The 18,671-nt window shown below is 40.0% G+C and overlaps 2 protein-coding genes across 3 annotated transcripts; both read left to right on the top strand.

Annotated features, from left to right (window-relative positions):
- Positions 1–6,987: 6,987 nt before the first annotated feature.
- Positions 6,988–10,809, top strand: LOC113080961 (tryptophan--tRNA ligase, cytoplasmic). Its single transcript, XM_026253031.1, has 11 exons — positions 6,988–7,095; positions 7,267–7,362; positions 7,477–7,687; positions 7,786–7,894; positions 8,338–8,457; positions 8,528–8,710; positions 8,809–8,909; positions 9,008–9,120; positions 10,025–10,198; positions 10,275–10,415; positions 10,536–10,809. Exons 2-11 carry the CDS (start codon positions 7,273–7,275, stop codon positions 10,692–10,694), a joined length of 1,401 nt encoding a protein of 466 aa, XP_026108816.1. The 5' UTR covers positions 6,988–7,095; positions 7,267–7,272; the 3' UTR covers positions 10,695–10,809.
- Positions 10,810–14,156: 3,347 nt separating this feature from the next.
- On the top strand, positions 14,157–18,569 carry LOC113080963 (mitochondrial basic amino acids transporter-like). Of its 2 annotated transcripts, XM_026253034.1 has the most exons (4): positions 14,157–14,278; positions 15,079–15,122; positions 16,470–16,553; positions 17,100–18,569. In XM_026253034.1, exons 1-4 carry the CDS (start codon positions 14,245–14,247, stop codon positions 17,844–17,846), a joined length of 909 nt encoding a protein of 302 aa, XP_026108819.1. In that variant the 5' UTR covers positions 14,157–14,244; the 3' UTR covers positions 17,847–18,569. The 2 variants fall into 2 exon arrangements, with proteins under 2 accessions (XP_026108819.1, XP_026108820.1); XM_026253035.1 differs by lacking the exon at positions 16,470–16,553 and having other exon boundaries at positions 14,158–14,278.
- Positions 18,570–18,671: the final 102 nt, after the last annotated feature.

Here is an 18,671-nt window from a genome sequence, read left to right as displayed (position 1 = left end):
AAGTTTTGTGGAAAGAAGCCATACTCACCCGTGTCTGTTGTATGAAGGTCCCGCAGGAAAATAGTGCCATTGTGGAACAACGATAACACTTCCGGGTGTCTGTAAGAAGCTGGGGAGAGAAAGAAAGCGGGAGAAGATCAGCATCACGAAGACTGTGAGTACATTGGATTGTTTTTATATCATTGTTCATACTTGGATATGGATAACTAATATCTGCTGGAGTGATTAATAGCTTGTTGAGCGCCCCATCGTGGAGGACGAGACGAGTGGGTGAGCCGAAGTAAAGTGGGGGTGAACGGATGTTATTTGGCTGTGGCTACACCGCAAAGTTTGGAGCATTTACCGTACCAGCGACTGTAAACTCCTCCAGGACGAAATCCGACCGGGTGTGGAGTACCGACCTTAAAAAAATCACTGAAGTGTGTGTATTGCAGTGGGTGAGTCTGTCTTTGACGTGTGTACACCTGAAGTTTTGCAGTGCTGTGCCGTGTCCCTGTTGTCTGTACTCGCCCTCCAGGCCGAGAAAAGTTCCTGTTGGAGAGAACGTAGGCTGCCGTGGCGGTGCCCACCTATCCCACCTACGCCCGCCCATAACTCTGTTCCCCGTATCCAGCCTGAAGGAGGTGAAGTGTGAATGCAAGACAAGGTATTGTGTGGATATTGTGGGGAAAGCTAAAAGCCATTGACCTTGAATACGCTCTGTAAACCCAGCGTGAAGATACAGTCACTTTGTTGAATACATACCTGTCTGCACGAGCTAAAAGCTATTTGAATACGCTCTGTAAACCCAGCGTGAAGATACAGTCACTTTGTTGAATACTTACCCGTCTGCACGAGCTAAAAGCTATTGACCTTGAATACGCTCTGTAAGCCCAGCGTGAAGATTCAGTCACCTTGCTAAATACCTACCTGTGCTACGAGTAAAAAGCTACTCACCTCGAATACACCGGTGTACGTCCAGGGGAAAGACCCAGTTACCTTGCTACATACTTACCTTTGTTACTTACCTGTGCCCTCAGGGACTTGTGTGTTACCTCGTACTTACCTAGGAGGTCTATTGGAGTAGAGGAGCTGTCCAGACGCTGGTGAAGTAAAACCCGAAGAGCAACGAATATAGGAACAAGGCATTTTTCTCCGTTTCACCCATTACTCATCGTGTGTTTCTGTTGCCTTCAGGAGAAGAGAAGGGCGCCACGGGAAATCAAGCGATAAGGAAGGACCTAGGATCAGTCAGGAGATTGGTGGGAGTTCTGGAAAGGACGAAAGAGCCCTTTGCCCCCTCCCCTGGTGATCATTTACCTAACAACCTCCAGATTTCTCAGGCCCAGTCCCCTCCTGTCAAGAGACGAAAATCTAATTTTAGATTCCTCTTTCTCCTTCCCTAAATTATCTTTTTAAATAATTTAAATAAAGTTGTTTTAATTATCCTTAACTCTTCTCGTGTGTTTGGTCATTGGGGTGTTCTTGGGACCTCCTCGAGGTGGAAACTAGGAAGGGGCGTGACTCGCAACACCTGTGGTCCGCTCCGACCTGTGACAGAATCATCTGTTTCCTGTGGTCTTGTCCTGGTGCTCCTCTGAGACAAGGTCTTTACAGGGGATCTGTATCTGGGGCTCTAGTTGTCCTGGTCTCCGCTGTCTTTCAGGGATGTAGAGGTCCTTTCTAGGTGCTGATCCACCATCTGGTCTGGATACGTACTGGATCCGGGCGACTGCAGTGACCCTCTGATCTGGACACCGACTGGATCTGGTGGCCACGGTGACCTCGGAACAAGAGAGAAACAGACAAATATTAGCGTAGATGCCATTCTTCTAATGATGTAGCAAGTGAAGAGTAGCGGCCCTACTACTGAGCCTTGAGGTACTCCATACTGCACTTGTGATCGATATGATATATCTTTATTCACTGCTACGAACTGATGGCGGTCATATAAGTAGGATTTAAACCATGCTAATGCACTTCCACTGATGCCAACAAAGTGTTCAAGTCTATTCAAAAGAATGTTGTTGTCAATAGTGTCAAACGCAGCACTAAGATCCAATGAAACAAATAGAGAGATACACCCAAGATCAGATGATAAGAGCAGATCATTTGTAACTCTAAGGAGGAAGAGGAAAGAGAAACGTTGAGTAAAACAGTAGAGCATGTCAGCTGATGGAAGAGCAGGAGATTGTTTTTAGGATAAGAAGGATAATTAAACTGATGTGAAAACCAGAGGATAATAATAAAAATATGAGAATGCTGAAAGAAATGAATGAGTTGGTAAACTTTAATTTTGGAGTTGCAATCTCTTGCAGATGATATCAAATCTTTGAAATTACAAATGTCTGTTAAAAATCCAAACATTTAAAACCTTACACAGATAAAAACCTTAAAAGCCACTAATGAGAAATATATGCAGTTAGAATTTGCTCAATAGTTAGAAAACTGTCAGGTATGTCAGTTAAAACTGCCACGAATGCCTGCTTTTTGCAAACTGTGCGATGATTGTACAAGGAAATGCATTTTGCAACTAAGTTGCAATTGGAACTTTCTTTCTAAATGCTGTATTGTGATATGTTTTTCTCATAAAAGAAATGATGCTATGCAGTTTAGAAACAGTTATTTGCTTAGCCTACGCCTTTAAGATGTTGTAACAGTTTAAGATTAAAACTAGAGATAGATTCATTTAAGATTAACTGGACTCTGACGGGAAGAAGTGCTGAAGTCTCTGTTGCATAAGAGCGATATTTTATATGGCCTTTGCTTGTGGGAAACAAAGATGTGAATAAAGGTTTTATGTATATTTCTTTAGTCAGAATAATTATACAAACATAGAAAAGTTTTAAAATAGGAAAATGTTTAAATAGGAAAAAACAACCTTTAGACATTCCCTATTTATCTGCTGATAGAATATAAAAAATAAACTTGTGCTCCAGGGAAATTGTATACATATATTTTATCTAATTTTGTATTAACTAAATAAGTTAGAAGGAAAATTATTAGTGAAGTTCCACTTAATGTGTTCTTCAATTTTGATTTTGTGGTCATATGAAAAAATCATGAAAAGTTACAGCATTTGAAACCAAAGTAGTCTTTTACATTAGTACACTTGTAATTATGACATTTGAACAAAGATGGCGGCCGGTCAGACAAAAGACAATGCTTTTATTCAATTCAATTCAATTCAGGTTTATTTGTATAGCGCTTTTTACAATACAAATCATTGCAAAGAAACTTTACAGAAAATTAAGTTTCTACAATATTTAGTCATAGTTTATCAGTGGTGACACAGTTTATGTGGATATGACAGAAGTGTAGCGTAAAAACAGTTTTGAGAAGGTTTCTTCAGAAATGTAATAGGTTACAGATTACAAGTTATCCTATTTAAAATGTAATAGTAGTGTTACTTTGTAAATTACTTTGTTAATGTAATGTTACTGATTACCTTTGATTACTTTTTGATTCCTTTTCTTAATTTCTAATGAATGTTTATTTTCAACTGTTAATTATTTTCAACCATTTAGGTTTAACCTTACAGTAGAACTCAACACTGTTAGACTTTCACAATCCTTCATCACTTGAATTAAGATGATCACATCTGAACACATCCACCACAAAATCAGACTTTAGTTCTGCCTTTTACTTTGAGATTGATCTTAAATTTGATGCAGATTTGAAATAAGAAATAGTTTACTGATATTGTTTTTGAAACCAAATCTGTAGGATCATAGATAAACACGAGGAGTCTTATGTCATATATGTTTTAATCTATCCTGTAGATAGTGTACTGTAAAAGAACAAACATACATTCTGCTTAAAACTCAGTAAAATACATCAACAATTCTAAACGTTTCAAAGGTTAAACACATTGTGCGTCACTAAACAAGGCACACCGTCTATTGTTATTATTATTATTATTATTATTGTATTGTCTTTATATCATTAAGTGTTTTCTCACACGAGTAGAAATCTCTTTGGATGTGTTTGTGCCAAACAAGTCAGTCACTACTGATATCTTCTTCGATTCTAATAAAGCGACATCTCTGGTGCACGTAAACATCTACAATGTGTGTTTGTGCTAAACATCTTTGTTTCTCCACTTCTGCCAGATTTGTTAGATGGGATAATACAAACATTTGAGAACTGTGATGTTTGTTAAGGTTACTGAAAAATTCAAACATAACTTTTAAATAATATGTATGCAAAACTAATTGACTAAAACAAAACAAAAAATCACTGAATTATAAAATGCAAAAGTGTGTACGGCACACTTTTTTTTTCACGAGAGACAGTCGACTGATTTGTTTACATGTTGTTTTCAGATCAAGAGTTTTCTCTGATTGTGGTCAAACATGCAGCATGTTCATATGAATTTATGAACAACTACAGCATAAAAACTATCGCCTCTACATATGGAGCACTTGTTAATTAAATAAATATGATAATAAAAGGAAAGTATAAAGTGGCCACGAGACACATGTCCTCGATCTTACTGTTTCTCTGTTACATGTACATCTATTTCATTAAAACACAAAGCTGTTCATTACAAGTTGTGTGTGGAAATACTATTTTCACTTTTTTCTTAGAATACACATAGAAATGCTTATCAGAAATGTTTGTCAGAATCATAGAACCTTCAAGTTTCTTCATACTTACACTGAGTCCACTTTAGAAAACAATTTATTATGTAGTGCATTTTAAAACTGTTAAATTAACCCAGTGTTGCATTATTAATAATGTACCATATTTTCCAGACTATAAGTCGCACTTTTATTCATAGTTTGGCTGGTCCTGCGACTTACAGTCAGGTGCAAATAATTTATCGAAATTAATTTGACATGAACCGATAAAACATTACCGTCTACAGTCACCGGAGGGCGCTGTGTGCTGCTCAGTTCTCCTGTAGTCTACCCTGAAGACATAGAGCGCCCTCTCGCGGCTGGAGACGGTAATGTTTTCTCTTGGTTCTTGGTTCTAATGCGATTTATATGTTTTTTTCCTCGTCATGACGTATTTTTGGACTGATGCGACGGAGCAACTGTCTGAAAAATATGGTACAAGGGTATATTTCATAAATGTGTTTTTGATTGTCTCCTTGTTATCAGTGCTTGTTACAGCCAAATGATGAACAAAGGTTTAATGACAGAGACTCGCATGACGTGCAAATCTATGGTAAACCAAAACCATATATAATTTAATATAAGTAAATAATATACTTTGTTATACTGTAAGCAAGATAGTATTACATAAGCACGATGTCGGAGATAGAGACCTGCGCGGGAGGTATTTTTCCGTCCCGCTCCCGCCAGCAACCAATCAAGTGTCGTCCCGCTCCCGCCCGCAAAATCCCGCGGGTAAACGTATAAATTTTCACTTCTATTTTTTTTAATACATTGCATATTCTGCCTGCTACTCTTGTTATTTTTTCACTTGTTCCCCGTTGAATATAAATAAAAAAAGAAACGGAAAATAAACAAAAGTTTCGTTTTATTTGGGTTTAATTAAATGGATGAACATGAACAAGGAATTTAGAACATATAAAGTAAAAAAGTAACAAATGTAAATAAAAAAATATACCTATAATAATTAGGCCATATAGCCTAATAAATTATATAATAAAAAAAACTGGATTTATTTCATGTTCAAAAGAAAAGTATGGGTCCTGAGCAATTCCTTCAAACGTTTAACACAAAATATCCTTATTCCTCAATAACAAAAGTTTAAATAAATGAATAAAAAGTAAATAAACTGAACTGACTAAAAAAAACCTCTCTATTTAATGTGCCCATGCAGGAATAGCATGTGGTTCACTGTTGAGAGTTTCAGTTTAATCCGTCTCTGCTCCAGTATGAAAGCCCTCTCTGATGGTGCGCTTGCTAACCTACATGGCGTGTTACTTTGCTTAATCTCGGAAATTCGTCTTTTCCACCACTGGAGGACATCATCCGGTCTGTGTGCTTCTAATCCATCCAATTTGACCTTTAAATATCTCGCTATTTCGGAATCGAATTAGGCTACACGTCGCTGTCTATGGTCTCTTCAGTATAATCCTCCCGCAAAGTCTATTTTATTTAATTGTATTATAAATAAAGGTTTATTTGTTTCTAGTTATTTTATTTTGTTAGATATTTCCACCAAATAATTGTATTTTTCCCGCAACCCGCATTCACCCATCAAATACTGTCACTCGGTCTCTAATCGGAGACAGCAATCCGGTGTTCGGAGATTTTAGGTGTTAGTGGGCGGAGCCTACATGAATATTCATAAGTTTCCTGTTTCGCGTTAAAGCGACTTTGAAAATATTAGTGCGTTGTCACTGAAATATAAACGATTTTCAAAAAGGTACGTTTTAGCGTAGAATGACATTATGTTTAGTGTATTGTTGTTTTTATTTATATTGTTAATATGCAAAATAATTTTCAGATTGTATTAAATACAATCTATAAATTCTATTAAACATGTAAAGCTACTATTTCTACAGTAAATAAAACCCCAAATGTATCTGGAGTTTATTGTAATTTATATTACCATCATTTAAAAGTAAAGCATCATAAGAAACTAAATGATCCATGAACTCACATAAAACGACGAATAACTAACTGTCCAGTCAAAGTTCGTAGTAAATATTGATCCGTCACGTCCATATCATAATATAAGTCTTCACATATTAGTTTAAACTCGTTATTATGAGTATTTGTTCTTGTTTAAATTATTAATATTCGCGTCTGTCGCGCAGGTGTTTGATTTGAAACCTCAGACAGCGAACACCGGAAGCGCGAATCTATGAGGAACTTCCGCACAAAATAAAAGTCTCGTTTTAAATCCGTGTCCGGGAGGTATTTACAGAAAAACTAATAGTCTCCATTAGATATTTGTATGTTTATAAAGCACACATCCTACATTAAACACTGCGATTGTATTAATGTTATGAAATTAGAACAGAGTATGACTGAAAGTGTTTTAAAAAATAGTTTTCACTGACATTTCCGTGTCTCGCACTTGACCGGAACTGCTGGATGTAGAGTGACTGATTCCCGTCGGGCAGTTTTCAGTGTGACGCGGCCGCAGTGTGTCTGATGCAAGCTGAATGAGTTAAATCACCAACACAAAACGGTGCGTTTATTTATTCTTCACTGTTATTTAATGCTGAAATGAGCGTGTTATTATCACTGGCGTGAGCGCTGATAATGACAATGATTTCAGAGCGCTGTTTAAATGTTGAGCATATGTCGCGCGGCAGGCACATGTATCACAATATTACTAATCACATCCTCATCTTTACAGGTGAAGATGTCAGATTTGAGCCCGATGGATCTGTACGAGAAGCTGACAGCTCAGGGAGAAACAGTGAGATCTCTGAAAGCTCAGAAGAGCCCCAAAGTGAGTCTGACACTGAAATAATAATGATCTTCAGCTCTCATGACACAAGACGTGATGATTGACATGTGATGAGATGCGATTATTGACATGTGATGTGATTATTTACTTCTTCAGGCTGATGTGGACGCGGCGGTGCAGCTGCTGCTGCAGATGAAGCTGGACTACAAGCGTGTCACCGGTCAGGACTATAAGGCTGGATGTCCTCCGGTGGACGGTGAGATGCTGGAGGAGCACGGAGCAGTGCTGGAGGACGGAGATGATCAGGTGGATCCCTGGAGCGTCTCCTCCAGCAGCGCCAAAGGAGTCGACTACGATAAACTCATCGGTCAGTCCAGGTTATGTGGCAGATCTGCTGCAGCTCTGATTTCATGTATATGAGGTGTGATGAATAATGCATTAACGAGCTCACTCTGCTGCGGTCAGTGCGGTTCGGCAGCAGTAAGATCGATCAGGAGCTGGTGGACAGAATCGGCCGAGTCACGGGAAAAACACCGCACCGCTTCCTGCGCAGAGGAATCTTCTTCTCACACAGGTGTCTTCATTACACACCAGCACCGGACAGAGAATTATACACTAATAAATGCGTCTAAATTAATAATTAAATACAATAAAATATAGTAAAACATTTATAAAAAAATAAGTAAATAGATTAAAAAAATTATATATGAATTAATGATTAAAATACTAAAAAAGGATATTTAAATATAATTAAAATTATATATATTTTTTAAACATGAAAATTTATTGTAAAAAGCTTCAAATAGACAAAATAATAGTAATACATATAAAAGTACAGTTCTATAGTGAGTACCAAAAAGGTAATAATTATATTACATAATTAAAATGAAATGATATATTAATAATATTTAAATGGTAATATTTTCCCTTATTAATACTAGTTTGTGACAGTCTGAATGTGGTCGTGAGTGTGTAGTTGTGAATGTAAAGCTGTATTAAAACTTGTGTGATCCTCAGGGACATGCATCAGATCCTGGACGCGTTCGAGAAGCAGAAGTCCTTCTATCTGTACACGGGTCGAGGGCCGTCCTCTGAGGCCATGCATGTGGGACACCTGATCCCCTTCATCTTCACCAAGTGAGTCTTCCTCAGTGAGGTTCAGCGGGGTGTGTGCGAGCGCTGATGTGTGTGTGTGTGTGTGTCACAGGTGGCTCCAGGACGTGTTTGACGTTCCTCTGGTCATTCAGATGACCGATGATGAGAAGTATCTGTGGAAGGATCTGTCTCTGGACGAGTGTCACCGGTACACAGTGGAGAACGCCAGAGACATCATCGCCTGCGGATTCGACGTCAACAAGACCTTCATCTTCTCTGACCTGGACTACATGGGGTAAACCCTCAGTGTTTCGTGTAGTGTGTCAGTGCAGACAGCAGGTGGCGCTGTTTCTGATGACCGTGGAGATGCTGATGTCCTGTTTGTCCTGACAGAGCCAGTCCTGCGTTCTACAGGAACGTGGTGAAGGTCCAGAAGCACGTGACGTTTAACCAGGTCAAAGGCATCTTCGGCTTCACAGACAGCGACTGCATTGGTGAGAGCGTCTCTGTGACGGACGGGAGTGTGTGTGTGTGTGTGTGTGTGTGTGTGTGTGTGTGTGTGTGTGTGGGGTTTAATCGTGTGTTTCTGCAGGTAAGATCAGTTTCCCGGCCATCCAGGCGGCTCCGTCCTTCAGCAGCTCGTTCCCGCAGATCTTCGGCGAGCGGACGGACGTTCAGTGTCTGATCCCGTGTGCCATCGATCAGGTGAGACGCTCCGCTCCTGATCATGTGACGTCTGCTCCTCACCAGAGAATTATATCAGTTCAGCTCTGCTTACAGATTCCCAGTTTCCTTTCCAATCTCTTAAAAAAATATAGTCAAACATTTAGATATCAAACATTTGTGATGGACGAGCACAAAACCAGTCATAAAGCTGAATAAATGATCTCTCCAGTGATGTGTGGTTTGTTCGGAGGACAATATTTGTCTGAGATACAACTATCTGAAAATCTGGAATCTGAGGGAGCAAAAAAATCTAAATATTGAGAAAATCATCTTTAAAGTTGTTCAGATGAAGTTCTTAGCAATGCATATTACTAATCAAACATTAAGTTCTGATATATTTACAGTAGGAGATTTACTAAATATCTTCATGAACATGATCTTTACTTAATATCCTAATGATTTTTGTCATAAAAGAGAAATGTATAATTGTGACTCATACAGTGTATTGTTGTGTATTTCTCCAAATATCCGTCTGTGACACTGATGCTGCTTCTGTGGGTTGTATTTTTTCTGTGTTTCTTTTCGCAGAACATTTACGTTTTGACATTTACGCATGATTCTGGATAAATTTTTATTTATTTTTATTTTTAATCCGGTTGTAATTCTCTCCCAATTCTGAAAAAAACATTAGACATCTAAACAGAATCTCATGGAGTTGGAATGATTCAGTGACTCACTCAGGATTGACTCGTTTCATTACTGGATGAATCAGTGGCTTTGAACGAATCTCTTGAATGAATGATTCAAAGGCAAAAGCATATTTAACAGCCTCTTTTCATAATAATAATAATGAAATATAATAGAGGTAGGGAGTTTCGGATCATTTCCCATGTCACACTAGTGTAACTGGAGTTGATTTTGGGTTCCCATCCCTTCTCCTCAGGACCCGTATTTCCGGATGACGCGGGACGTGGCTCCTCGGATCGGTTATCCGAAGCCGGCTCTGCTTCACTCCACCTTCTTCCCGGCGCTCCAGGGAGCTCAGACCAAGATGAGCGCCAGCGACGCCAACTCCTCCATCTTCCTGACCGACTCGGCCAAACAGATCAAGAACAAGGTGCTGCTCGCCACCAGAGTGTGTTCACATCCTGTGAAGCTCAGACTGACTCTTCCTGTTCCTCTTCCTGTTCCAGATCAACAAACACGCCTTCTCCGGCGGGAAGGACACGGTCGAGGAGCACAGGAAGTGCGGTGGGAATCCAGACGTGGACGTGTCCTTCATGTACCTGAGCTTCTTCCTGGAAGACGATGATGAGCTGGAGAAGATCAGACAGGTGAGATCAGACGAACACACGAAAATATACTGATCTGAACCTTGTTTACAGGCTTAGGCTCATATTTGTTTATTATTAGAATTAAAACTGTATTAACAGCGAGTGAACTGTGTGTTTCAGGACTACAGCAGCGGTGCGCTGCTCACCGGAGAACTGAAGAAGAGTTTGATCGAGACGCTTCAGCCCATGATCGCCGCACATCAGGAGAGACGCAGACTCGTGACGGACGACATCGTCCAGCAGTTCATGAGCCCTCGCAAACTACACTTCAACCACTAGAGACTCGCAGATACACCTTCATCATCATCTTCATCTTCATCATGCTGCCGTCGCGTCCTGTAAAGCTGATGCCACCTGTGACTAATAAATAATGACACACTGGTGTTTAATGTCATCATTACAGTACTGCATCAATCACAGTCCATCTGTAACACACACACACACACACATCTGACAGAAAGTGTGTTAATGTGGACGAGGGGTTTCTGATCAAACTCTTAGTGTAATAGTTCACCCATAAATGAACATTAGCTGCTCACTCTGAAGTTCATCTGAGATCAGGATGAGTGTGTGTCTTCATCAGGTTTGTAGAAGTGTAGCATTGCATCAGTGTCTCATCAATGGATGCTCTGCAGTGAATGGGTGCCGTCAGAATGAGAGTCTGATAAAACATCCCAATAATCCACAGCACTCCAGTCCATCAGTGAACATCTGGAGAAGACAAAACCTGAAACACATCCAGCATTAAGATGATTTTAACTCAAACACATAGAGTCTATAATCTATAATAACACTTCCTCCAGTGAAAAAGTGTTCTGGTCTGAATCAGGAGTGAAATCTGTTTCTTTGTTACACAAGATCAGATGATTACTGCACAGCTTTGGTGTTAATATCAGTTTCTGTAAACACCTCAGCCAATCAGATCCCAACCAGACAGACGGTTTATAAATGAACAGGTTTACTTATACTTTAACAACATACCAGGATTATTTTCATGATAAGAAAACAGGCAACAAATAAATATGTAGTCTAAATAACCCTCTAAAGAAACAATTTACAAAAGGTGTTTAAAGTGTAGATTGGATTAAAAAAGAAAATTATGATAAAATAATCAAAAATTATTAGATCAAAGTCTGGCCTCACTTTATTAAAAATCTTTTCATGAATAGACCAAATGGAAAAGAGTTCTAGAAGAATTAAAACCAACAGATACTGTGTCTCTGTCTCTCTCTCTCTCTCTCTCTCTCTCTCTCCCTCTCTCTCTCTCTCTCTCTCTCTCTCTCTCTCTCTCTCTCTCTCTGTTTTTTTTTTTTTTTTGATGACATCCCCTGAGGTAACAATAACTATACTGAAGGGGCTTTTATATACAGCAGTCAACAGACGACCTTATAAAAATTAATAAATAATTTTATTAGTTTGTGGATTTGCTTGAGCTAGAAAGAGCTAACGTTACTGAACATAAATAAAATGTGCAAAAGGATTTTGAAACAATACCCTTAGAAAGAGCTCCTGCATTACTGCATTAGCTTGCGTCTGACCTCATTCCGGTGTTGTGTGGTGTCAGCCAGCGAGTCATCTGATTCTGACCCTGTTCTTTTAGTACTCAGAGTCTGAAACGAGGAGAGCATGTTAAGTGTTGTTCACTGTATCTGTATTTTTACCGAGCCGACTGTACGCGTTTCACACACTCTCTCTGGCCACGCATGCGCTCTTCACTTGTAAAACTCAAGGGTGTATGGGTAATGTAGTCTCTGCTCTCTGTGGGACGAATTAGGAAGGGTGCATTGTGAAGGGGCGCTCTGAAAAGCGGCAGGCAGGCAAAGATTAAAACCTCTTTTAAAATAGATGTCCAAATGAACGTACCAGTACGATAAAAACAGGTTCTGGGCGCACGGAGAGGTGACGGTACGCTCAAGAGATATATATCGAAGTGGTGGTACTGAGTACAGGTGTGTACCGGCCCACTTAAAGCACTGATTATAACTGTTACACAGCTAAAATAAAAAAACAGTACACAGAATCTTGTATACTACAGTTTCAACTAGACGGATGTACTGTTACTTCCTCCACAGTTAAAAATCTGGGTGTTATATTAGACAGCAACTTGTCTTTTGAAAATCATGAAAAACAACATTCTTCCATCTTAGAAACATTGCCAAACTACGAAACATGTTATCTGTTTCTGATGCAGAAAAGTTCATGCATTCATGACCTCTAGACTGGACTATTGTAATGCACTTCTAGGTGGTTGCCCTGCTTCTTCACTTATAAGGCCCTAAATGGTTTAGCTCCTGCGTACCTAAGTAGCCTTATACCACGTTACTATCCATCACGCTCCCTGAGGTCACAAACATTTCCCTCGGGTAAGCCCACTGCTTAAAAAAACATCTATAAATCCAGTACTTCTAGAAAACATACATTGGTATCCCTTCTTTATTCATTTCAAAGACACTTGAGCGAGCTGTGTTCAACCAGCTTCCACTCAACTGAGACTGCTCTGCTCTCGGTTACTGAAGCCCTGCGACTAGCAAGAGCAGCTTCAAAATCCTCGGTACTCATCTTACTGGACCTGTCTGCTGCTTTTGACACTGTTAATCACCAGATTCTCCTGTCCACCCTCAGAAAGATGGCCATCTCTGGAACTGCTCTCCTGTGGGTTAAGTCCTACCTCTCTGACAGATCCTTCAGTGTGTCTTGGAGAGGTGAAGTTTCAAAGTCACACCACCTTGCTACTGGGGTTCCTCAAGGCTCAGTACTTGGACCACTTCTCTTCTCCATCTACATGACGTCATTATGATCTGTCATTCAGAAGCATGGCTTTCTTATCACTGCTACGCTGATGACACCCAACTCTACTTCTCATTCCAGCCAGATGACCCGACGGTAGCTGCTCGCATTTCAGCCTGTCTGAGGGACATTTCTAGCTGGATGAGTGACCATCACCTTCAGCTTAACCTTACTAAGACTGAACTGCTGGTGATTCCAGCTAACCCATTGCTTCATCACAACTTCTCTATACAGCTGGGCTCGTCAACCATAACTCCTTCGAGGACAGCCAGAAACCTAGTAGTTGTGATGGATCATCAGTTGAGCTTCACAGACCACATTGCTACAACGACCCGGTCCTGCAGGTTTGCCTTATACAACATTAGGAAGATTAGACCCTTCCTGTCAGAGCAAGCAACCCAACTTCTTGTCCAAGCTCTTGTTCTCTCCAGACTGGACTATTGTAATGCTCTTCTATTATCAAGCCTCTAGCCATTTTCAAAAAAACATCTGAAGACTCATCTTTTTCGCCAACACTTGACCAGCTACTAGCACTGACCTTTCATTGTCTATTCTATTCTTTATTTTGTATCGTGATAACCGCTATCGAAATAAAATTGAATTTTAGTTTGTATTCTACTTTCAATTTGATTTCAGATATTTTGTTGTGCTTGTCGTTATTATTGTTTATTTTTATTTAAGTACATCAATTTAAATGTTAACTTTCAGTTAAAATTCAGTTAATTTATTTTATTTTATTACAAGTCACAATATCTTTATAGTTAATTTACTTTTAGTTTAACCTGGCTCGGACTCTTCTTTCAGTCAAGTCAAGTCACCTTTATTTATTTAGCGCTTTAAAACAGATTGTGTCAAAGCAGGTATGATGATGATGATGATGATGGGGGTGTTTCTTCATCCTGGAGCTTCTATTGGTCACAGATGGACTTTCCCCTTCATATCAACTTCATTCAGTAAAAATAGCCGCACAGAAGCAGCAGCCGCTCCAGAGATCCACTGACCGCCGAACACACTCATCTTCATCTTCATCTTCATCTGAGGAATGGCTCTGGACTTTGTTGCAGGATGCATGGGAGGTAAGACATGCTTCATTTGATTTGCACACACTCACTGAAACATTCAACACTGAGTCATTAAACACACAGAGTAAAGGAGAACTAATCTAGCCGCTGAAGTAGAGAATAACTCTAGTTAGACTGGTTACTGATTACCAGCTCACTGACTCCAGACATCTCTTCTGACTAATATCCCACGCCGGGATCCAACACAGTCATTAAATACTTTAATGTGATCATCAATGATTCTGATCCTCATGCATTTAATCTGAGCCAATCCTTCACATGCTCATCCTGCACTGCAGAAGCTGATTCTCTTAGCGTTAGTCTTATTTTCTAGTATAAATATCTAAACGTTCTTGAATCAGGATGCATTTACTGGAAAATCATCTTGTTTTCTGAGAAGAAATATAATAATTGTGTTAGTTTTTGTTTAAAACAAGCAAATTTATCTACCAATGGGGCAAGACAAATAATCTGAATTCACAGGATAAACCAGATTTGTCTTGATAATTCATCCTGATTCTAGAATGTTTAGATATACTAGAAAACAAGACAATCGTTTGTAGCAGTGTGATGAGAGCTGCAGATGATCTGTGGTCTGCAGATGATGATGATGATTGTGTGATGTTTACACGGACCGGTCAAACAGCTCTTGCCTCATGCATGAATGACGCAGGTGTGGCGGGTCAAGGCTGAAGAGCTGACCTCAGACTCGTATCTCAAACACATTGCATCAGTCACTAGCAGCTCTGACACGTTCCTGATCACGATGACAGTGTTAAACAGCTTTAACTCACTCTCTGTCGTTCATGTTTCAGGAGCCGCAGGTGTGCTGGTCGGACATCCGTTTGATACGGTCAAGGTACGTCTGCTTTGACTGAACCAGAAGAACTCAGCAGAACTACTGACTGAGGGATCTCTGAGGAGCCAAAATACTGCTTCTACTCTCAAAAATAAAGGATCTTTATTAGTGGCTCCATCATAAAGAACCCTCAACACCCACATTTATAAAATAAAATAAAAAAAGATTATTATTTTAAAAATTAAGAAAAATGTTTCTAGAATTATTATTTTTGTTGTTGAAAGTTTCTTTGGGGAAGGATAAATGTGACCCTGGACCACAAAACCAGTCTTAGGGCGCTTGAGTAGTTTTAGCAATAGCAAAAAAACCTGAAAAAAAAAAAAACCTTGTATGAGTCACAATTATACATTTCTCTTTTATGACAAAAATCATTAGGATATTAAGTAAAGATCATGTTCATGAAGATATTTAGTAAATCTCCTACTGTAAATATATCAGAACTTAATGTTTGATTAGTAATATGCATTGCTAAGAACTTCATCTGAACAACTTTAAAGATGATTTTCTCAATATTTAGATTTTTTTGCTCCCTCAGATTCCTGATTTATTCAGCTTTCATATTATAAAAAACTGACCCTCGACAGGTTTTGTGCTCCAGGGTCACATGTTCATCTTGTGTGACACCACTGCAAAAAACTGCTTTATTCTTAAGAGTGAATCTACTACTAAAGCTCATGTTAAACACCAAACACATGTGCAGAAACTGTCTTACAGAGTCAGTCAAGTCTGCTTCTGATTCAAGATTTGACAAATAGCCTTCTATTAGGTTGTATAATTAATAAAAATCTATTTAAAATGATAAAATTGCATTAAAGGGGTCATATGACGGTGCTAAAAGAACATTATTTTGTGCTCAAAACTCAAGTTTGAGTCATCAGTGGCACATTCTTTACATATGATAACATACTTACAGACTGTGAGTCAGAAGCGCCAGACTGTCCTAGCAAAGCTGGTATATGACCCCTTAAATATTCCAATGTTTTATCAGGAGGTTTGTGTGTTCCTGTACACAAATGTTACTTTGGATAAAAGCAGCTATCGAATGCATAACTGCCCAGTAAACCTCAAGACGCTTTCCTTTAGAAGATATACCTGCATTAAAAAGCATCAACTGAGAGACGGAAGGCTCAGACTGTATTATGTAGAGTATTATGGTCTGTTATTGTCATTAGTTGTGTGTTTCTGTGAGTCACTGCCATAAAACCAACTCTTTTCTGAAACCCGGAGTGTTTCTGTACTAAAAGGCAAAGGGCATCACAAGCATCAGCAGCTCTAGATTCACTTCTCTTCTGTGTGTTTTCTGCTTTGTTTGAGGTGTCTGATCACAGCAGGTGTAATGTTTTCTAGGTGCGACTGCAGGTCCAGAGCGTGGACAAGCCCCTGTACCGCGGCACCTATCACTGCTTCCAGTCCATCGTCCGTCAGGAGTCGGTCAGTACAGGGTTAATGACGAGGCTGGTTTACACTGATCATAAAGACTTGGGGAAAAAATTAAGAATTAATTTAAGAAAGTACAATGATAGGCCAGTGGGGTAAGTACAGTTCTCTTGTTTTAAGAATATTTCACTTACTCCACTGGCAGATAATTTTACTAAGTTCACTAGAAACAAGACAAACATACTAATATAAACCTTTTTTTAAGCCTATTTCAGAGGGGGAACACATTTTGATGAAAAATTAAAGACACTTGGTTTAATGAAGATCCTTTAACATCCATGGAATCTTTATATTGGATTAAAAGAGTTTCCAAATGGTGGATTCTCAGTAATGCCATAGAAGAACCATTTCTGGTTCCCCAGTGACCCTACAAGTCAACATCTTGATAATCCAAAGAACCTTTTCCACTTTAAAGAATCTCCTATTAAGTTGAGGGCCTTGTTGATTCCATCGAGTGGTTTTTATGCAATATCCCAAAATGCATATAACAGTAGATGGATGGAAACATAGTTCCTGTGTTTGTTTGTGGTTCGGCTGCAGATGCGGGGTCTCTATAAGGGCATCGGATCACCCATGATGGGCCTGACCTTCATCAACGCCATCGTGTTCGGCGTGCAGGGGAACGCCATGCGCATGTTGGGTGTGGACACCCCTGTGCACCAGTTCCTGGCGGGCGCAGCGGCCGGACTCATCCAGTGTGTGATCTGCTGCCCGATGGAGCTGGCCAAGACACGCATGCAGATGCAGGGGACGGGCGAGAAGAGCGCCTCCAGGAGGATGTACAGGAACTCTCTGGACTGCCTGATCCGCATCCACCGGAAGGAGGGAGTCCGAGGGATAAACCGAGGAATGGTGACCACCGTCATCCGCGAGACGCCCGGCTTCGGCGTGTACTTCCTCACCTACGATACTCTGACGCGAGCGCTGGGCTGCGACGCCGACGACGGATACATCATTCCCAAGCTGCTCCTGGCGGGCGGCATGTCGGGAATGGCGTCCTGGATCTCCACGTATCCCGTGGACGTCATCAAGTCCCGCCTCCAGGCGGACGGAGTGGGCGGAGCCAACAGGTACGACGGCATCATGGACTGCGTGCGTCAGAGCTGGAGGAGGGAAGGATGGAGGGCCTTCACTCGAGGCCTGACCTCGACTCTCTTGAGAGCGTTTCCCGTCAACGCCACAACCTTCGCCACCGTCACGCTCTTCCTCATGTACATGCGCGAGGATGATGAGGGTGTGAAGGACTGCGAGGCGATGCGGCCGAGTCTGCAGCACAGCAGCCTGTGACTCAGAGACCTGGAGAAAGACTTGTGGTGTACCTTTAACAATGCAACAGCGTGTCACTGGGACAAACCTGTACCGTATTTACACCTAAAAGGTGAATATCATAAAGGTTATAAAGCTTCAAGTTCGTGGCTTCAGTTCCCAGAAAAAGCCGATGAAATGTAAACGTGTACTTTGAAAGCAATGTAAGTCCCTTTAGATAAAAGTGTCTGCATGAATGTAAATATTAGTACCTTAAAATACCAACATGTGCTCTTTGAATACTACTATGCACTTTTTAGGACTAGAAAAAGACAAGCTGTTGCAACCCTATAAGTACAATTTTTGCACATTTCCATTTAAACATAAAAGTAAATGCAAAGATAGAATAAAAAATTGATTCCACTATTTTAATCCAGATTAGTGAAACTAGATGAATGCATATGATTTTAAAAGATTGTTTGAGAAACGTCACATGTTCCCCTGTTTACACACAGAGAGTCATTCTGCAATTATTTAATCTTTACATGCACCTTACACACGTGACTTTGACATGCCTGTAATTGACATATTTCTGTATATACGATATATTTGCATCATTTGTAGTTGTTCTCTGGTATTTGTATGAATGTAAAAGCTATGAGGGATTTCACAGACAGATTATTGATTGATGAAGCTCAAGGGAACAGTGTTACACAAAGACAGACAGCCTTCTGCCCTTCAACACTCAATAAATATAGAAACACATTCATGATTATTTCTCTGATTATGAACTCACAAACTCTCATGAATGAATGTGACGTGGCTCAACACCACAAACACACCGAAGGAGAAGAGAGACGAGCGATT

This window comes from Carassius auratus, unplaced genomic scaffold (assembly GCF_003368295.1).
Source record: "Carassius auratus strain Wakin unplaced genomic scaffold, ASM336829v1 scaf_tig00032662, whole genome shotgun sequence".
Taxonomy (NCBI): domain Eukaryota; kingdom Metazoa; phylum Chordata; class Actinopteri; order Cypriniformes; family Cyprinidae; genus Carassius; species Carassius auratus.
This window is presented reverse-complemented; position numbering and strand designations above follow the sequence as displayed.